Source organism: Coptis chinensis, unplaced genomic scaffold (genome assembly GCF_015680905.1).
Source record: "Coptis chinensis isolate HL-2020 unplaced genomic scaffold, ASM1568090v1 utg579_pilon_pilon, whole genome shotgun sequence".
Classification (NCBI taxonomy): domain Eukaryota; kingdom Viridiplantae; phylum Streptophyta; class Magnoliopsida; order Ranunculales; family Ranunculaceae; genus Coptis; species Coptis chinensis.
The window spans coordinates 223,456-245,184 of NW_028238168.1; the positions used below are offsets into that span (position 1 = coordinate 223,456).

Sequence of the window (21,729 nt, forward strand, 5' to 3'; positions counted from 1 at the left end):
TTTACCAACTTCACTATATGTATATGCCCGTACTTCCGTAAAGAAGCACGCCATAACTTGCTGATGAAGTTCTTCTTTCCTGTTACATAACTACAGATGGGTGTCGTCCCATGCTTTTTCATACAATCTTCCCGAATATTGTGAACACTACGTTGGATTTAGGAATTAAATCCAGAAAGCCTATGTATCTGGCTTGAGATCGAGAACACATAGAAGCTAGAACATGATATTTTGTGTGTAAAATTGGAAGGCAGTGATTTGTTTTATTTTTGTTGTACGATAGCAAGGATGAAATTTTAGATGTAATTTTAGAAATTAGATTTAGTAATTAGGAAGTTGAATTATTTAGTATTTACTATTGTGAATTTGTGAGGTTTCATAATATTTAGAAATCTAGATTTCTTGTTTATCAAGTTCGGCTAATCTATATATCAAGGCCAATGTTTGTTCTTTGAAATATCTCATTATTAATCAATCAAATTAACCTATTATCTTCGTCAAATTCTACAATTCTTCTTGTTCATTTTTTTCTTCGATCTTTAGACTTTAATCCTCTACACCTACACCTTGTTCCTCGTCACTTACTTTATTGGGCTAACAATATCTATCAATATTTATGACAAAATGGATCGGAACCATTAACTTAACAGAAGAGAACTGTACCTTATTTAAGAATCCAATGCCAGATATATAACGAACAATACAAGTTTATAACAATTCAAGACCGTAAGATGGATCATAAAAGCTAAGAAAAGTTTTAGAGGGATGATGATATAACTGTTTACATGCGCCATCTACTGTCGCAAGGGTAAAAAACTGCTATAACAGTGGGTCAAAGTTCCATCAACCTCAACAACGCCACATCTGACTTTTTTAGTAGTGAATCAACTAATGAATCTTACATGTTGAATAGATACGATGTAAAACAGTTAGTGTCTTAGTGATGAGCTATATTCATTTGTCAAAATCATGAACGGGATTATTGGGCAGTTCAAACTCAAAATGCTTTGTGTTCATTGATGTCCAGGCCAGCAGCCGGACTTTTAGTACTATTGGGTAGCTCAAACTCAAAATGCACTCGTCATTTGGTTCAAGTGGTTGCCTAGTTGCTGCTTTTACCAGTCGTTGATGCCTGGGGCGTCCAGCCCGTAGTTAACAGTCCCTTCATGGGCCTGTTTACGGCATCCAAATTCAGCACTTTTCAATTCCCAGCTTATCACACATTCACACACAGTACGTTGGCTCTTACACACCAATTCTTCATAATACCAAAAGATTGAAGAAATAGTTGAAGAAATAGTTGCATGTGATTTATTTGGAAGTTCACAGTACGTTTTTTTTAGCAACTCTGTAAATTTATTTGCATGTGATTAAGTTGGAAGTTCAATAGTTTATATTGGGAGATGGTTTATAATGTAAAAACCAGTCACTTTTGTGTGTGGATCATTTAATTGAAGCTTTTGATTGAATTGGACATTGTCATTTCCTAATTTCTTGTCTTTTTGTTGTTGTAAATATATAGTGGATTAAGGTGAGAAGACTTCAAAACAGTTTGGTATTATAAATTTGGATGTCCTTGTTTGGGGTCTCATGTATGGATTTTAACATAAAAGGTTTCATCTTGTTAAATGCTTGGCATTGATTTGTTCATGTCTTGAGGAATTGAAGTTAATGGATATTTCAAATACCTTTGTTTTGATTTAGAGGTAAGATAGCTACTACCTCCTGTTTGATATGGCCTACGCTATGTGAAAGTATATGTGAAAGGTTATTAAGCAGTGATAAGATACATTGTCAGAAATCGTAGTATGAAAATCAGGATCTGTGTCAGTTTTGGAGCAGTGTTTTCACATAGTTTGGTTAAGATTCAAACCCATGCTAAAACATGAAAAAGCAAGACCAATGTGTTTGCTTTCCAACCCTTTTGGCCTCGACACATTCAAAGTCCTGTGGAGATAGATACAGTCTCTAAAAGTTTGGTTGGCAGAAAACAGTGCGTCAGAAATTAATTTATGTGCACTATGTTCGAGCCTAGTTTTAGTATATTTAGAACGAGATTGAGAATTTTTATAAAACATAAAAAAGTAATGTCTGTGTGTTATCTTTAAACCCTCATTGCTTTTGGATATCTGTGGAAAGAGTTGTGTTATCCCGAAGATAGCCGTCAGAAATATAGTTTGTTGAAAATCAAGATTTTTACCATTTTCGACTTAAGTTTTTTTCTAAATGGGCTGAGGTTGGGACTTCGAGTTCTACATGAAAAGCAAGTTTACATATCGTAGTTTCTAAATAATCAAGTCATGTCTCATTTGGATAAATGTAGGAAAAATTATAGTATTGACAAGTTGGATAGAAAACTTACCGCGCGTGTTATCCTTTTATATGCATGAATTGTTTTGGAAAATATGTCTAGAAATGAACAAAGAGTTTCTTAAACTTTTTCTTAGGTGTTTTATATAGCGTTTGTAGCATACTTTTCTTGGGTATTTTATTATTGTTTTCGGATTAGCTTTACTGCTAGAGGAATTTGATGCTTGGATGTCATGGAGATTGTTTTGTGCTCTAGAGTTCCGATGTGAGCTCTAGATAAGTTCTCTTACTAAAATGGGACAATTATATCATAACAAGGTGTAAGAGTTACTTAGCTATTCTGGCATTCGTCGAGACGGTTAAGTAGCTAAATTGAGCAATGAGATATATATATTGTTATGATTTCCAAATTATGACAGGATTTAAGTTTATGAAATATCGAAAATACAGAGGAGACTCTACCGAAAGTTTTGTAGGATTTTTATGTCTTAGTATAGTTTGAGTTTTGCTTGGTTGGCCCGTATCACGTCCTCGTTTTGTAATGACTGTAGATGCCACGTGTCTTTGGTATTCAGGCATTAAGAAATTTGGGGCATGACACCTATCTTGTAACAAATTATTACTAGAAGTTATATAACCATAGCGTGCTTATAAGAAATTGTTTATTGTTATAAGAAACTGGTTTTATTTTTGCCAGACCCATATGTCGCAACAAGCAACGACAAAAATGTGTTTAAAGTTGGAAAATATCAATTTGCCAGTGGGAAAATGGGTTATCAAGCAGGCCCTTAGAACATCACAATGATCACATCAACCGTGTACCACGCCCCTGCACAAATATTTAAAGGCAGAAGAAAAGAAAAGAAAAATACACATTTCCATTGGTTGGTTTATTAGTTTAAACCCCTAAATGACACCTCGTTGAAACCCAATGAAATGACAATTTTTAATGGGATATGATCTCCAAAAAAAATCAACTCATTTCAATATGTATAACCTTGTCAAAAATTGTATTGAAGTTTGCAATTTTTTAAATAGTTTATATTTTTTTAGTTTTATAAATAAATTTGATAAGGTTAGAAATATCGAAATGAATTGAAATTTTGCATACATGATCAATATGGTAAAACTAGTTTGAGACCCTAAATGACACCCCCAATTACGCCGAACTCTACATTTTCTCTTTTTGAAATTACGCCGTAACCAAAGATATCTTTGAAATTAAGGGCCAAACTCTACATTTTTTTTTTGTCTTTCAATTTCTACTCCGAAAAAAGTCAATTAACACAACGGTTAGTAACATCAAGTGCGTATAACATTTCTGATCTTCTGCATTCACACGTAATGCGTACACAACTACACACTATATTTGAACCACTAGAACCTGGAACGACAACTACACACTATATTTGAACCACTAGAACCTGGAACGGCCCAATGTGTTGCACAATTGCAGAGTGCCATCCGTGAGCAAATCACAGTACAAGTTCCTAATTTCTTAAACATGAAACCAAATTATAGTACCAACATTTCTCAATATTCACAACACATGGTACAAAGTTTTCTCGATCACTTGAGAACAAGAAAAAAGAAACTGAGGAAAGCATCAAATAAAATCATTGAACAAAAATTAACGCAATCCCTGGTAAAAACAAAAAACTTCAAGGTATTTGTACCTAGCTTGTAACAAATAGAAAGTGACAGACACAACTCCGCTTTTGTCTAGCCTTCTATATCTGGTCAGCCTCATCACTCTTCATCTCTCTTGGCAACTGATTCATCATCATCAGTAGATACTGATGTACGTTTAATGAATTCCAAACAATCGGCAATGGCTTCAGAATAGAACGAGTTTGATCGACCATATTGCCTTAACCTGTAACCCGTACCACTATCGAAATTTGATCTTTGGTGGTCAGTGGCCAGACCCCTTCGGCTGTCGATTCTTTTGCAATTACTTCTACCTCTTGTAATAATACTATTTTTTATTGAACCTATAGCTTGCCCACATGAAGACTTCCAGTTCCATTTACTCAAACTCTTGATCAAGTATAAGAACCTTGCCTTCAATCTATAAACTGAAAACCTTCTATGGTTGAGCTTAAAACCTCTCCCTCTCTGTTGCGCCCTCCCTGCATGTACTACTCTCTGGTAGCTCAAATGACTATCCATCAGCTTGAGCAAAACTATGCCGATGTTTCTTATCGGGTATAAATAAGGGCAGCAATGAGTTAATCAAGATTTGAGAATAAGGAAAGAAGTTGGAAAATAGAATCCTTGCACCGTCCTTATGAGAAATAGCTAGGAATTGAAGGAATTTTACAACGTGGACATAACCCGATGACTAGCGTTTTATTAATAAGAAAGTTATGATCACATATGATGTTATTGAAATAAATAAGTTAAAAATATAGAGTTGGAGGCTATTAAAAATTCTTGTCTCCTTCTGGAATTATGTGACTCATGTACCCTCCAACAAAATCCAGTATCATTTTATTCTAGAATTAGAGGTTACCTACAGACAAATTTTTAATAGGACTTTTATTAGAAAGTGGTCCTTTTTCCCCACTGGAATACCAAGGGGGTACTGGTAGCTAGCTAGTTAAGTAAGAATTTGGTAGAGAGGTGAGATCCTGTCAGTTGGTTTGAACTTTGAACGGGAAAATACGTACATTAGATCGAAGTACTGATTACTGAAGATGGAAGATAAAAATTTCGTGTATTTGTTGGCTATTATTCTCAGCTCACAAACATGTTAAAAGTAACTCCTCTGCACTTAAAACTGTATATCTCTCTTTAACTTGTATTTGGTTAATTTTACTAGCCATTTGTGAGGTATTTTAATGAATTCAAAGGGCTACTTGGTCTTGAAATAGATTACAGTGGATGTGAAAGTGATACTTTTAGTAGTTTAACAATGCTGACCCATACTTTGTCATTTTTTTCTAATAAAGCGAGGGAATTTCCAATCAGAAGAAAATGTTAGTGCGACCTTCAATTCGGTATTAACAATTGCTTAATAAATGAGTGGTTTGAATGTTCTCCGAAAAGGGCGGCCAAAATTATATGAAGCAAAAAGAGAGTACCTTTAAAGTCAGCAAGGTTGTCCACCAAACCATTTTCACTTTTGTATTGCTCTATTCTCTGATACCTTGGACAATGTTTGTAAATGTCAATGTGGACAAGAATTCAAGGGAAAACAGTGCCTAATTTGAATGCTGGTCGACGCGTGTTATCAGAAAGGGAAAATTAAAAGTTAAAAAATGGTTGGCTCTTCTACAAATCTGCCAAGTATCAATTATACGTGCATCATAAACCATTACAGTAATATTGGTTCACAATCAATAGCGTCTGGGTATTTAATTAGTTGGTGTTTGTCAATCAGAGACCTTTTTTTTGTTTCCTGGAATTCCTGCTAAAGTGGTAATGAGACACCGAGAGAGCCAACTACTGATTCTATGTCAAGCCAAACCAAATTGCCGTGTTTCCATTCATGAGGATTTGACACAAGTTAACACAAAAAATTTAAAATCTAGTGAATGTCTTGGCTATGGGCCTAGCTGATGAATTGAAAGACAACTTTTTTTTTTGGGCCAACCAGCAAACAAGTGAGCAAGAGAGAGTGGTAGAACTCACAGTCCAGTGCAGGTAAATTTATTATAGTTTAGAAAGAAAAAGTATTTGTAGGGAAAACTAATAATAATAAGACAGAAAGAGTGAAAGAAAGCAGGGCAATGCTGTCGCAAGCAGAATCTTCTTCTTCTTCGTCTACTATTACAACTAGTTGTTCACAAGCAGTAGATGACACTCTCACAGCTACAACTACAACTACTACTACTAGGAGTAATTCTCCGGACGATCCGAATCCACCTACTCTCTCTTGGCCTTCCGATGGTAAACTCAGTCTCGATTGGATCCAACATCTCATTTCCACCTTCGACTGGTCCTCCAGAAACCTTTCCCCTTCCCAATTCCAATCTGTTTTACCCGTACCCGTTTTCGATGCTCTCCTTCTCACAGCTTCCAAAATTCTCCACAAAGAGCCCAATTGTGTCACCATTGATGACTGTGGCGACAATTCAACTGTTGTCGTTGTTGGTGATGTTCATGGCCAGTTGCATGACGTCCTTTTTCTTTTCCAGGATGCCGGTTTTCCGTCTCATAATCGATTCTTCGTGTTTAATGGCGACTACGTCGATCGGGGAGCTTGGGGTTTGGAAACCTTTATGCTTTTATTGGCCTGGAAGGTATCTTTATTTATCCATCTATCAAGTTTTCACTTTTATTGTCCCTCGATTGTGCTCTGAATTCCTAATCGTTATTTTTATACTACATTTTCACAATTCTAATACAAACGATTTTATTTTATTATGCGCATTTGCTCCTTTAATTCTTTTTTGGCTCTTCAATTGCTATGTAGGTCTTTATGCCCCATAGAGTATTTCTCCTTCGAGGGAACCATGAATCAAAGTATTGTACATCGGTTTATGGGTTTGAGCAAGAAGTTATGGCTAAATATGGGGATCATGGAAAACATGTTTATCGAAAATGCTTAGGATGCTTTGAAGGGCTTCCGTTGGCCTCTATTATTGCTGGACATGTTTATACTGCTCATGGGGGACTTTTCCGCAGCACATCGGTTACCACCCCATCAAAAAGAACCAAGGGTAAGAAGGGTCGTAAAGTAATCAATTCGGGTGCTAGAAGGTTATCACTGGGTTCTTTGGAGGACTTATCTAAAGCAAGGAGATCAGTCCTTGATCCACCTTGGGAAGGTATCAACCTGATACCTGGTGATGTGTTATGGTCTGATCCATCAATGAGCCTAGGTCTTTCTCCCAATAAAGAGAGGGGTATTGGCCTGTTATGGGGTCCTGATTGCACTGAGGAGTTCTTGAAAAGATATAACTTAAAGGTGAAGCTCGTATTCCTCTATAATTGATATAACTTACATGTTATTGTTTTGCTTATTGATTGTATTCTCTTCCATTGTTTTTCTTTTATTTCATTCTCTGTGTTGTTGATATGTTATAATGACCATTATTCTGGTAGGATAATCTTAATTCTGCCCCTCAAATAAGTACACAGACAAGACATTTGATATCCCTTTCTGCATGTTTTCCTCCACATTTTAGAATGTGAAACATACTTACGATTGCAGTTGTAATGCGGATTCTGTTCCTAAAATTACAGTTAATTATAAGATCACATGAAGGTCCCGATGCGAGGGAAAAAAGATCTGGCCTTAAAGGGATGGAGCAGGGGTACACAATTGATCATGAAGTTGAATCTGGGAAGTTAATCACCCTTTTCAGTGCTCCAGATTATCCACAATTTCAGGTATCATCTTGTTGTAGAGTATATTTTATTCTTAACATACAATTAGTTAATTTACAGTTTTACAAGTTTATTTTGCTAATATAAGCATATAATTGTGTTTACTCTAGGAAATACAATAAAAATTTGAATCTTCTCGAATAAAGTTCCTGTTCAATTTTTTAAACTATATTGGAACTATTGAAAAAATCAGGATATGTATAGTTGTGTGTGCTACTGTTATATATAATGCAATGCTGGTATCAATACTGGAAGCACTTCTACTCCCCCTGATTGGATAACATTGATTTTAATGGAAATACACGCGTCCCACATCTCAATACAAATCAGTGAATTGGTTAGAGAGTCGGTTTTTGGGAGTCAGTCTATACTTACTGTAATACAAGTAAGTTTATGTTATGTAGTTAATGACAATTCATTATCTCTGAACTACAATAGTTCTCGTGTATTCCTTGTAAAGAAATCCATGCATTTTTATAAGTATCTTACAAAAGTAGTATACTTGGTTTGGCGTGTTGTGGCTGGGAAACTGCAACACAAATCATTAAAATCCATTGATTTTTCTGGTTGGAAACACCTGAAATAACAACTATTCTGTTCAGTGCGTATCTGTAGCTGTGTTGTGTCTAGGCATTTTTTGAAAAAAAAAATTGTCTTTCCATAGAGACTCAGAATAATTATTTCAAACTCTTTGTTTCCACAAATGAAATTGATGGGAATATTTATAAGTTATAATCTTAAGTTAAGTGTTTCCTGAGGAATCTTTCACCCCAAATGTTCTCCCTCCCAGTGCTCAATGGGTCGACATGTGGCCTACAAAATAAAAGAAACAAAAGAGTCCTCACTTTGTTGTATCTCTCTTCCACTAATCTCTCTTATCTTCCAAAACAGACAAGCTCTCTCTCTCTCTCTCTCATCAGCAGCTCCCATTCCAGCCACTCCCACCACTTTCTGTCAATGTTTCAATCTTTGTGATCGGTTGAGAGGTTATCAATGGAAAATGGTGGAGGTGGCTGGAATGGGAGCTGCTGGTCAGAGAGAGAGAAATGAGAAAGGACTTGTCTGTTTCGGAAGAGGAGAAATTAATGGGTGAGAGAGAAAACAAAGTGTGGACTCTTTGGTTTCTGCTTTTATTGTAGGCCACGTATCGCCCCTTTGAGCACTGAGGGGAGAACCTACGATAATTTTCTCGTCTTTCCTTGTGTAGTTACTGAATTGGTAACCATAGTTCACAAGCAACATACTCAACATTGAGATGTGTTTTTTGAGTATAACGTGGATGGTGGTTGGAATAGACTCAATACTGTCTGGGTGACCTTTCCATTTTCTGTTATCAACCTCAAGTTTCAATTTGATTTGTTTACTATACAGGCTACAGAGGAGAGGTATAACAACAAGGGGGCATACATTGTTTTGGAACCCCCAAATTTTACTTCTCCAAATTTTCACAGTTTTGAAGCCATTACCCCAAGGCCAAAGGTACAAGAATGCAATTTATCTTCTTTTCTTCTTTATCTATTTATATGTCTGCTTTTTAACTTGTTGGCTAGATATTGTACGTTTCTGGAATTCCTTTTGAGGACATCTGGATATAGGAACTGGGAAATGTTGTTATTGCTGCATAAAATTATTCCATCGCATCCCCACATAGAGAGTCCACTCAACACGGCTTACAGTGATTTGCCTCTGAACATGCCTGTATATGTACACGATTGGCTATATAGTGTATAAACAATTTGCATACTCAACGTGGTTGTGACCTTGATGCAGGCAAATGCTTACTATAATTTTGTGGATGCAATTGATTCTGACGAGGAACTGGACTTATTATCTATGACAACTTAAGGTGGTTCCTCTCTCCTGAAGATGATTCCTTTCAATACAAACTATATTCTTCTGTTTTTGTGTTCTTTTAATTTATTATTGCAATTTTTTTTTTGCTAGTGCCCTCTTTGAAATGTAAAATCTTTGTGGTAGAGTTCTTGGGGCAGTATACTCCAAAAAGTTTTTGGTCCAAACTTAAATGTATCATCTTTGTTTTTCTTTTATAAACATATCAATTACTTTTATTAATATGAATAAGTATCCCCAAAGATTTCTGACTTACTAAGTGATATGTGAATGTTTTGCATTATCCTCACTGATATGTCTCATGAGAAATATGTAAATCAAACTGACTTTCAGTTAAAACTAGGCTGAACGCTTGCTAGGTGGGTTAAAGAAGTTATGTCTCCACTATCAAGCTACATGCTCTAGTTAGAATTTTGGATCTGCTCTAACTCAAAGAAATTTCGTGAGAATTCTGTAGGATGGAAAACGTGCTAGTAGGCCATTATAGGAAAAGGAAATTTGATACTGAACACTTTTTTTTTGTTTTTGTTTTTGTTTTTGTGCACTATTCCAAGTTCAAGAATTCTTGTTTTGACAAACAGACTGTAGAAGTAACTATTGAGAGGAACATGACTTTGTCGCAGAACAAATTGAAAAAATTGTTAAGAGACTCTCTTCTTGAAAACCTTGGGGTGAGGGAAACTTCTACAGTTCCCTCCTGTCCACTTTCCCAACAACACGGAAGATATGGCAGTGAAAGTATTCCGGGTCCAAGTACCCCAAGCTTGGATCCAGGTACCCTTGACATTAGTATCAGAGGAAATACACATGGGAGCTCGGAGATCAGCCTGTGATAGAATTAGTGTGGAACTGTGGATGCATAGGATTTCAAGACTCTGCTGATAATCTTTTCCGGGGAAATAGAATTTTACTTGATATGCATAAACCAGTAGAAACTTCGTTTATATTGCTGTCGACTATAACGACTTCAAATTTCTGTCTATTGTACTGAAACTGAACATACTGGACCTTCTCTACCGACACGACACTTAAACCAGTAGAGTTGAGAGTTCAGAGACGAGCTGATCAGGATGCTTGGCAACTTGGCAAGTAAATGTTTTCTTCCATGGAGGCATCCGAAAAGGGTTGAAGCTACATAATGAATTGATGCCGTCCATAATGTAAGGTTATAATTCTAGTTGGTAAGTTCGAATTTTTACCTTACTAAGTTACTATGCCTATTAGATGACCATTGGCCTCTTCCGGACTTCCAGTAGACCACATAATAACTCTTACAGTTAACTTTTATGGTACCGGTTTACACTTTACAGTCACCTACGCAAGCTATCTCGATTTGTTTGGGTTTTAGCCCCAAATCAATTGTGACCACGACCATTTAAATAAGGTTTCAAATCACACGACTTTAAGTGGATTGAGAGAGAGATGATTCATGTGTTGGTATACGACTCAGATTTGGATAAACCACACAGTTAAGGTTTTGGTTTCCTATTCTAAAGGAGTATGGACATATAAAAAGAGGAGAATTTTACTAATCAAGGGATAAATAAATAGAGTACAATCACTCACAAACGAATCCCGAAGAATTCACAAACTCTCTCTCACAAATTGAACCTTACAAATCCCACCAACTGGTCTCGTATTTATAGAGGTGGGTATCAAATTAGAATCCTATTTAGAACAGGAAACCAAAACCTTAACTGTGTGGTTTATCCAAATCTGAGTCGTATACCAACATCATGGATGTAAGGACTTGGGGCAGTGGGTGGCAAATTCCCCAAAGTTGATTAGGCCAAGTCCAATAGTGCGCACCAAACCACTGGACTTAACCTAATGCGTTAACCGGTCAAAAGGCCTATTATTATAATGGGTCAAAAGGCCCATTATTATAAGGGTGTCTGTGTAACTAAATAATAACATGAGCTATGAACAATTACTGTTCATACCTCAACATAATGTGTGGTTAGTAAGAAGTATGAACAATCATTGTTCACAGCTATTGGAGTATGAACAATTATTGTTCATATCTCGAACAATCACTGTTCATACATCAACATGAGCTATGAACAATCATTATTCGTGTGATATGAACAATGATTGTTCATACCTATTTAGAGGGGAGGAGTCGGGGTATGAATCTCAATATGAGTATGAACAATCACTATTTATATGAATATTCATTGTTTATACCTCAACATGAGTATGAACAATCAATATTCACATGAACGCTCATTGTTCATATCAATTTGGGGTATCAACATAATGTATGGTCAGTAGAAACACCTATTGGAGTATGAACAATCACCTAATTAGGGTATGAATAATCATTGTTCATAAGTTTATACCTCAACATAATATATTGATCAGTAATAACACATATTGGAGTATGAACAATAATTGTTTATACTTCAACGTGAGTTATGAACAATCATATTTATATTTATTGAGAGGGGGGTGAGTATACCTGAACAATCACTGTTCATAAGTTCATACCTCAATATAATGTATGATCAGCAAAAACACATATTAGAGTATGAACAATCATTGTTTATACTTCAACATTCAACATGAGCTATGAACAATCATTGTTCATACATCAACATAGTGTATGAAGTATATTCATCTATTTGGGTATGAACAGTCATTGTTCATACCAAAACGATAGAAATGGTCAAATCGAAAAATATTTATTTCAAATCCGAAATATTTGTCCTTACGGGATATTTTCACTCGAAAATTGTTTTTCTGGGTTATTTTCACTCGAAAATTGTCTTTGAGAGTGATTTAAAAAGAAAAAACTGGTTCTGAGAGTGATTTTTATTCAAAAATGGGCATTGGGACCAATTTCTTGTTTAACTTCTTATTATTTGTTAAGTTAATTAGTCTGTGAACCTACAGTGTGGTCGCCCATTACTACAGTCTATAATTATACATTATATATTACATAAAACTCACGTGAGTATTCCACGAAAAGTGGGGCAAAAAATCTCACAATGGAATTTGGTATTTATTTTCAAATAAATTAGACACATAGAGGTGCAGATCCGTTAACAGACATGTTATATAGTGTCTTGAGCTACTTATATGGTTTCTTTCACAGCTTATATAGTGTCGTCCTTTAAACAAGTTAATAAGCGTAAATTAAAAAGTTGTTCAAGACACTATATAAGTTGTCCACGAACATTTCTGTCATGTCCGTTTAAGAGAGCTTACATAGGTGTTACTAAATAATGAAAAATAAGTTAAAATATTATGTGTGAATAAATTGGATATAGGGAGATGTTACTAAATAATGAAAAAAGTGATGAAGAGTACAAAATTCACAAGTTTTGGAGTGTTCCCGGAATTCTGACAATCTTATTGTGCAGAGATTTCTGTTGCATACATACGAGACAGAAAATATATGAAATGTAGTATAGAAAGACGATAATAGTGTTACTTGGAAAGAAGCTGCTACGAAACTTCTTGCAGTTCGTTGGAGACTAAAATATATTTTATGGATGAGAGTAACAGTACTGAGTGACCCTGCATACCGTGTTGTTGATGTACTACTAGAGTACCAGCTGATTGAGACTTTAGTAATGTTGTTATTCCTATGTTCAACAGAAAGATTGAACAGTATTTGTGGTGTGCATGATTCAAAGGAGAACCACTGATTAAGATATTAGCCGTTTGCCAATAGTCCAAGTAATGCCCCGATCTTATTGGTCCCGTCTCACTGGATTACTGATAGCACTGGGTATGCTATTGAGATTTTCCTTGCTCTGCGTGATTGCGTAGCATTTACTTAGAATTAAGAATTTCATTTCTATTGCATCAAAGGCTCAACATACGCATGAGCAGTCAGTAAAGTTTGCTTTAGATTATTTTGTTAAATTAAAATATGTCGTGCTATTTTACCGATGGAAGGCATGTTTTCGGTTGGTGAAACACTAACCAAAAAGAAATGCCAAAGTTTGACAGATTTCGTTAAGTCATTTATAAGTTTCGGATTAAGTTAATATTTTGTAGGTATGATTTCTTAACTATTCTAAACATTGTCACAAATAATTAAAAAAATTAAAAAATTTTAAACTTACCAAATATAGTTAACAATTTATAAAATTTGGCTAATTGGAGATAGTTCATTTTCACTATTTTTGATACTATATTTGAGCAAGTTTAGAGATTTTTGATTTTTTTGATTATTTAATCATATCTACAAAATATTAATCTAATCCGAAACTTTTAAATGCCATAACGATTTTGAATGGGTTTATGTGTCAAGATAAAATATGTCCCTAGAACCCTTATCATAGTTCAAAAAATACCATAGTTCAAAGTTAACCTTATTAACCTTATAAGAGATAATTGTGTCAAACTTATAATTGCGTCGAGTAGTCGTCAGTTTTCACGTTTGCAATTACAGCCAATTAGTAACTATCACGGCATAGTGACCAAATTATCCGACTTTTAAAAAGAATCCGAAGTTAACGCGAATTTACGAGCGAATTATCTTCGCTAATGTTTATGACACATTTGAATATTTGATAATGTTTATATATACTATTTTTTTTCTTATTCGTAATTCTCTGAATTTACTTCTGTATTAATCCAAATTACACAAATTGAGCCCCGTCAAACTTTGTCACCACGCTATCTCTCCAAAACCAATTTTTTTAGCCAAAATTATATATTATTGAATACTGTAATAAATCATACAAAAGTGGTAGCGGCGGCCGGCCAGCACGCTATAGTGCGAATGATGAATTTCTAAATTCCATAATAATAGATAACCGATTTGAAGCCATAATTCCAATTTGGAATTTCTATAAATGTGAATCAAGAGCTGCTTTTGACGATGATGAATTTGTTGAAGCACTAGTCAAGTTTATGGGAAAATGGAGAGTCAATACTAGTTCAAAGAATTGATGAGAAACTTCCATCTGTTTTGGCAAGACGAGACGGTGACAATGTGACATTATTGGCAAACAATTACTGCACGTGTGGTGCATTGAGCCATTGAAGTCCATGCAGTACTGTGTCTGTATTCTGCAATTCGTATACAAACCTTGTTTGTTTGTACTTAAAAAAATCTAGAGGAAATAAATTGATGGCGTTTAGGGGCTGTCCAAAAGTTGAACTGACTTCGTTCTCTTTATTTAAGCAAGTGGAGCTTAGAACCTGTGGACAAAATGGGACCCGCAAGATGAGGAAGATACTCGCGCCATCTCAATCCATGATGACATCCCAAATGATGCTACAACGCGAACAACAATATTTGATATTTGCCGTGTGCATATTTGATTCTTTTTTACATCCTACATTCGTTGCATCTTTATTTCCTACCTGACCTGGTACCTTTAAATTTGAGTTTTTGAATCTTGTTGAGTCTCATCCGTCGGTTCCTGTTTGGATTCTTCTTGAATTTGTTGCATTATTCAGACTTGACGCCACAAACAGTACCACCTCTCATTTCATCTCCAGTTGCATTTGTTTTTGAGCCCTTTACGTGGTTTGGCCAAATTTTGCATGGGAAAAGAAAAAGACGCTTAATGGTTCCGTCTTTCCATTTTGATTCAGAGAAGGCCTTTCTTCTTGGATATTGTTGTGAGTCAGGGCGAGCTTTTGCTTTGTTTATTTCTCAAATTACATCCATACCATTTTCGTTTTTTTCTTGACCAATGTGTACCTTAACTTTAAGAGAAAGGGAGAACATGTTGGAAAATTAGATAGCCATTTTTTTAAATTTATAATACCACATTTTTCCTTCTAGGTTTCTTTGTGTTCTGCTGATTAGCTCTCAAGCATATGAATTAGAATTTATTTCCAATGTTTGTTGTGAATAAGGCGTCATTTTAACTTGTTTGATTCTTTATTATTATTGTTATTTTTCTCTATTACTTTTTTCTATCTAATTGTTCTTAGTTCTTTCTTGTACACCTCAAAAAGTATATCTCAGATCACCTACACCAGAGCACCTACACATAACTGCGGTGAAATATCGACAATCCTTCATGTCAGTTTGAAATGGAAGAACCAAAGTAGAATGTGGTTATGTGTTTGTTCATTCAAGCTTGAGGGACTTCTTAGAAACTTCAATTTTCTCGTTAGATTCTTGAAGCATAAAATACCAAATCTGTTGTGGACAAATAGTTGGAGTTAATTCAATACTGGATTTCGGTATGGGAGTTAAAAGGAAGTAGGGCTGTATAGTTTTGATTTTTGAATTTGTTGGATGAGATATTGCAGGAAAGAGATATGCTGAATGTTTATTCTGATACAGGACTGGAAGATTGATATTTTTCACATTTGTGAAAAAAAAATCTAGATATGAAGTTTCTTGATCTTTTCGTCATCTCATCAATACCTGTTCTGAAAATACTATTGGTGACTGCTGTTGGGTCATTTCTCGCCATTGATCAAGTAAATCTTTTAGGAGAAGATGCGAGAAAGCATTTTAATAGTGTAAGTTGTTGTTGCTCTGTTTATTTTGTAAATAATTTTCAAGTTTTTTTTGGATCTAAATGCAGACGTGGTGAATAAATATTAGAATTTTATAGTTCAGTATTGTGTTGAGAACTGAACATTGATTTTACCATAAGGTATTATTGGTGGTTTAGGAGAAAATTTTAAAGAGCCTTTTGTGTCAATCGAACTCTTCCTCCGCATTTTCTACATTTGGCTCATCGCCATGAGTTTTCTAGACATTTCATGTTGGAATGACCAATTTGAAATTTATTTATATGTGATTAATATCAACTGAATTTAGAACTTATCTTGGTAAACCGTATTCGTGTCTCTTGGGATTATTTTTGTGGCCAAAGGAATAACGCCCAAAAGGCTAGTTGCGCTCAAGAAGGCCCAGTTACCATAGTAGACTGAGTGTCCAAGTTGCTTGCTCTAAAGTATGATTTCCTTTCCTTTTTTTTGTATGTCTAATAAAAGCCTACAATCACTAGAACGGAACTTGTGATGTTCCATGTGTTTGGTTTTTCTGCTATCCATTTCCTCAGCACATTTGTAATGCATTTTCTTTAGTCACCCATTGTATTTACAGAGAAAGTTGACAATTGATGGCTTGTATAATAGTGCAAAGATCATTTATATTGTTTATTGTATAGGTATTGCATGTAGGTTTAATTTAACATCTTAGTATGTCTGCTAACAGGTTGTATTCTATGTGTTCAATCCACCACTAATAGCAACCAACCTTGCTAAGACAATAACACTTGATAGCATGATTAAACTGTAAGTTCTACTCGTCCAACTCTCAGCATCTAATCAAATGATGGTGCCGCTTAGATAAACTTTCAACTTTCTTTTATCTTACCAACTTGCTTGTTAACTCAGGTGGTTTATGCCATTGAATATTCTTATAACATTCGTCCTTGGTTCAGCATTTGGATGGATTGTTATTCAAATAACTGGAGCTCCTTCACATCTGAGGGGCCTCATCTTGGGTTGCTGTGCTGCAGGTAGATATCTTAATAGCTATTTGTGAGACTATAATGTCACTGATGAATAACATTTTTCTCAGATGAGATTAGAACGCCATGTTAATTAGTGCTAAATAGGAATGATTGGAGCCTGCATCAGGGGGATAAAGAAAGGAATTTCACTTTCTTACTGCCATCCACTTCCAAAGGCGTTAAACATCAAATTAGAGATTTACTGACAAACCAAAGTCTTCAGTATATTTAAGTCCAAGTCCCACATTGAAGATATTTAAGGCCACAAGTTTTACATAGATGCATCATCCATCTTTTCATAACGATCGGTAAATAGAGTCCTGAGCAGATCATTTTATATTCATTTTTAATATTTCTCCTGTGATGCCGATAGGTAATTTGGGAAATATGCTTCTCATCATTATCCCAGCAGTTTGTAAGGAGAAAGGCAGCCCATTTGGAGCTCCTGATAGGTGCCAAACATATGGATTGGCTTATGCTTCACTCTCTATGGCGGTACTATTTCTGAATTAGTTTCTCCAGATTTCAGTACTTCTATACTTAATAATATCAGAAGAAACATATGACAGATTCACTGTGTTATAATATACATTCAACTAATATATTGGCAACAAGTTTTAGAAAGCATAGTTGTGCGCATCATTTTTTTGGTACCATGCTTTGGACTTTATAGGCATACTTGTTATAAAAGTGAAAAGGATATCATTCTTGGCCCCTGCCTCAATCAACAAGTTATCCTCCCTTTATAATGGTTTGGCTTAATACTTATTTCTTAGGCGGTTTCCCTTCATAGACTATTTAGCCTTGAACTTTGTCGGTTTTGCACCACCAAGTCAGGGAGGACTGAGTTCAATTTCCTCCTTTTCAGATTGGCGCCGTTTATCTGTGGTCATATGTATACAATATTCTGCGGGTTTATTCCAGTCAAAAGGCTAATGAGACCAAAGTGAAGGGCTACATTAATGGTGCTGAAAATTCCGGAGAGACCTCAGAGCTTTTCTCTGAGAGCTGCAAAGAAGCACTACTTCCGTCAAGAGATCTCTCGGTTGACAAGGAATCTCAATATAGAATCGCAATTTCTTATGCAACACCCAGAGAAAATGAAAAGGTTGTGTCCTGCTTTCTTTGTATTGCCTTCTTTCATATATATATATATGTGAGAATATAAAATTGCACTGTGTTATGCCGAACCCGAAGAAATTGTTGTGATTGTTCTCTGTCCTTTTGACAATAACTTGCTTTCTTTCTTTTGCCTTCTTTAACTTATATTTGAGCCTAAGTGAGAATTTTACTCTTTTGCTTGCATCATGCAAAAGAAATGATGGGTCTATCCTTGAGCTCCCTGTGCCAGGAATATTTGACTCAGTGACTCTAAAATTTTCACCTCTAGAATTCTGAATTTCTGAAAGACCAGAAAACAAGTAGAAACATATGTTTTCGTCCTTTCGAAATTTGTGTAGAAATAAAACATTTAATAACAAGTAATGAATTATGAGGCATCAAATGTTAATAAATATAATCAATACAGATATGTTATGAAACATTATATCTATGTGGGAAAAATATTTATTTAATAATATAGTATGTGGAATTTATAGCTTGACACGTGTTCAACATCCTACTTGTCCCTGCTGGAAGAGCCCAGCTTCTTACTCTGTTCAGAATTTTGTTTTCAAGGTTTGCAAAAACTGACACCCGTATGTCTGTATTCTGATTCCCCTACCGCATTGATGCAGCATACTTGTACCGCATTTACATTCAAAATTTGCTTTGGTCGTTTATGTGCACACACGAAGACATTCCTTAAAGTAATGATTTCTGAGATACCGGTTATAACTTTCTTAGTTTTAAACAGGTGCCAATTTTTGTCAAGTTTAAACAGAATTTAAAGATGCTTGATGAGAGGTTCAACTTGAAGAAGTTGTTTGCACCTTCAACTATTGGAGCGGTATGTTCATCTCCATGTTTTCTAAGTAACTAGAATTTTTTATTTTTATTATTTTTTCAGGTTTGGGTTGGTTTGATATCTTTTAGATCTCCTATGGCGGTAAACAGATAGATCAGTCCATTTTATGCCATCTTGATAAATGTGTACAACTTACTCGAGCTTTGTCATCTCAGGAATATTTTTTACTTTTTCGTTAAAAACCATCTCAGGACATATTCACGTTCATTAAAACAAGAAGTTGTAATGCGTACACTATTCAGCTTTAAAATGCGTACTCTATTCAGCTTTGTATCAGTATTAAGCTCTTTGGTCTTCACCTTATGGTAGTTTCCCAGAATAAGTAGTCTTCAACATGTTGTTATGCTGATGATAGAACTTAAGACAAAGATATTAAGTTGAGCGAATGTGAATATATACTGGTTATTAATCCCTTGAAATATATCATTTTTCTATATGTAGATAGTGGGATTTATTGTAGGAATTGTTCCTCAAATTCGAACGTTACTGATTGGTGAAAGTGCTCCTTTACGAGTCGTCCAAGATTCTGCTTCGCTGCTAAGGTAAATTATACTGGTGTGTAAGTGTGATAAAGCATGTAAAATCAGTTTGCTTCGTTGTCACATGATCTTGTCTGGATTAGGAAATCTGTTGATATTGCTCTTTGGATTAAGGAGGTGTCAACAGAATGGGTCCTGTTGTACAGTGTGTTCATGCTGTGACGTGTAACTTTGGCAACACAACTGTTGGTCAATGCATCCATTTCTCCTGAAATCCTTATCAATCATTGTTTGCATACTCGATTTATTTCAGTGATGGAGCCATTCCAGTTTTAACATTGATAATGGGAGCAAACCTTCTGAAGGGTAAGTACTGGTTGATGTCTAATATGATGTTAAAGTGGATTGTGTACTTGACGCCAACAGTTTGTTTATTGAATTTTGGTCATGTTTCAGGTCTAAAAGGATCAGGAATTCAAATGTCAGTCATTGTAGGAGTCGTAATAGTTCGATATGTTCTTCTACCCATCTCAGGTGTTCTCATTGTTAAAGCAGCAATCCATTTTGGTTTGATCCACTCAGATCCATTGTATCAGTTTATTCTATTACTTCAGTATGCACTTCCACCAGCAATCAATATAGGTAATGATCTACTATTCATATGCATTTCTCGTGGTTGTTCTTATTCTCAATTGGATCATTTTATGAATTTGGCAGGTACAATGACACAATTGTTTGGAACAGGTGAGAGTGAATGTTCTGTTATAATGCTATGGACATATGCCCTAGCATCAGTTTCTCTTACCGTTTGGTCCACCTTGTTTATGTGGTTGGTGTCTTGATGGCATTCTTCACAACGCCTTCTGGCACACCTGGTACCATCAACAAATCATTGGGCACCACGTGGTCATCCTTTCTTCAGAGTCATATCATCGGTTCACATATATTGTTGTTTGTGTGGATGATCATTGTAATGTCATTTTTGGACAGTAGAAGCAGGCATTTTTACTGACCGTACCATTGTAATGTAGGGCCACCTTTTTCTAATTTGAATTAGTGTGGACTCTACCTTTTTTTGCTTGAATGTAGACTCTGTACCTGAATATTGTAGTCCGTATTCCGTTTGTTTTACAAAAGGTATCAGAATTTGCACTACCAAGAGCATTTTTGGTTCTTGTCTGTGTACTGTAAGTGCTTTGGCAAACCTATAAGGAACTTTACTACGTTGCACCGGCTGCTGGAGTTTGGCTTGTACTATTTCAAACCACGCAAATAATGAATTCCATACCAATACCTGTGATCAAGGGCTAATTTAGTATTTCTACTGTCCTAGAAGAGTAATCCCTGTGATCTCAGTTTGAAACAGATCTTTGATTGGTGATGCTAGGGATCAAAAGTCTTAAGATAACACAATTTTTTTTGGGATTTTCTGTATAGACTTTAGACCCTTTTGAAATTGTTATCTAGCTAGTGGATTGCATTTGTTGGACAATAAAGGTATGCTGCCGTCCAGCTATATAAGTTTGGATCACATAAACCAACAATCAGAGAGTTATATTTAACTACCCATGTAGCTTGTCATCTGAAAATGTAGTTTGTCATCTAGAATAGGATATCATTGGCGGAAAAAAAATGTAGTATGTCATCTGGAATCCTGTAGTCATGTAGGCCATCGTCCTTCAAAATATCACAATATTTACTTACTTGTGCAGTAGTGCAGGATCACTTCTGGCATATTACTTGAAAATGCCTCGAACACTCATCTCTAATCTATCAGTCTATCACATTTAGTAGTTGTAAGTTGTAACGAACTCCTCAATGCGTGCACCACTGGACCTACAAAAAGTGACAACTCTAAGATTTTTTCCTTGCTTAATTAATGCAATATATATATAGGTGGCGATCTGCCGCAGCATGCAAATAAGGTTCTCTTGCTCAGCAAAAATGAACTAGATACTAAGATAGTCAGACGCGCGTTATTGCATGCTGCAACTCTGTACTTCTGTATTCTCCAATTCAATTAACATTCCTCTAAATATACTTTACAAACATCACTCGCCTAGATGAAGATCGTGACTTTGTAATGAGGTAGAACATATGCAAGAATGTTTCACAAGGTAGTTAGACCAACATGTATATTTTGAATTGATGGCTCAAACTTCAATCGTGGAAGTTGTTGGGAGCTTTTAGAGTAGTGCACGCCGACCGTATTTTTGAAGCGAGAATAAGTTCGATTAAAATTTTTGCTTTTGTGAGTTTTTGATTTATCTTATTTTTATAGGGTTTTATTTTTATTATCATTTTTTTGTTTTTGTAGTGGATAATCTACGAAAAAAAG

The 21,729-nt window shown here is 35.4% G+C and overlaps 2 protein-coding genes across 7 annotated transcripts; both read left to right on the forward strand.

Moving 5' to 3' along the window:
* The first annotated feature begins 5,928 nt into the window (after window positions 1–5,928).
* PP7 (serine/threonine phosphatase 7) lies at window positions 5,929–9,753 on the forward strand. Its single transcript, XM_086587957.1, has 5 exons — window positions 5,929–6,557; window positions 6,731–7,225; window positions 7,504–7,650; window positions 9,019–9,126; window positions 9,418–9,753. The coding sequence occupies exons 1-5, from the start codon at window positions 6,045–6,047 to the stop codon at window positions 9,490–9,492; spliced, it is 1,338 nt and encodes a 445-aa protein (XP_086444083.1). The 5' UTR covers window positions 5,929–6,044; the 3' UTR covers window positions 9,493–9,753.
* On the forward strand, window positions 9,473–20,546 carry LOC147473025 (protein PIN-LIKES 3-like). Of its 6 annotated transcripts, none has more exons than XM_086587961.1 (11): window positions 9,473–9,493; window positions 15,761–15,942; window positions 16,646–16,725; window positions 16,828–16,952; window positions 17,320–17,441; window positions 17,815–18,054; window positions 18,802–18,894; window positions 19,354–19,454; window positions 19,705–19,757; window positions 19,848–20,033; window positions 20,109–20,546. In XM_086587961.1, the coding sequence occupies exons 2-11, from the start codon at window positions 15,808–15,810 to the stop codon at window positions 20,231–20,233; spliced, it is 1,260 nt and encodes a 419-aa protein (XP_086444087.1). In that variant the 5' UTR covers window positions 9,473–9,493; window positions 15,761–15,807; the 3' UTR covers window positions 20,234–20,546. The 6 variants fall into 6 exon arrangements, with proteins under 6 accessions (XP_086444087.1, XP_086444084.1, XP_086444088.1 ...); XM_086587958.1 differs by lacking the exon at window positions 9,473–9,493 and adding an exon at window positions 14,615–14,936; XM_086587962.1 differs by lacking the exon at window positions 9,473–9,493 and adding an exon at window positions 14,796–14,936 and having other exon boundaries at window positions 20,136–20,546.
* Window positions 20,547–21,729: the final 1,183 nt, after the last annotated feature.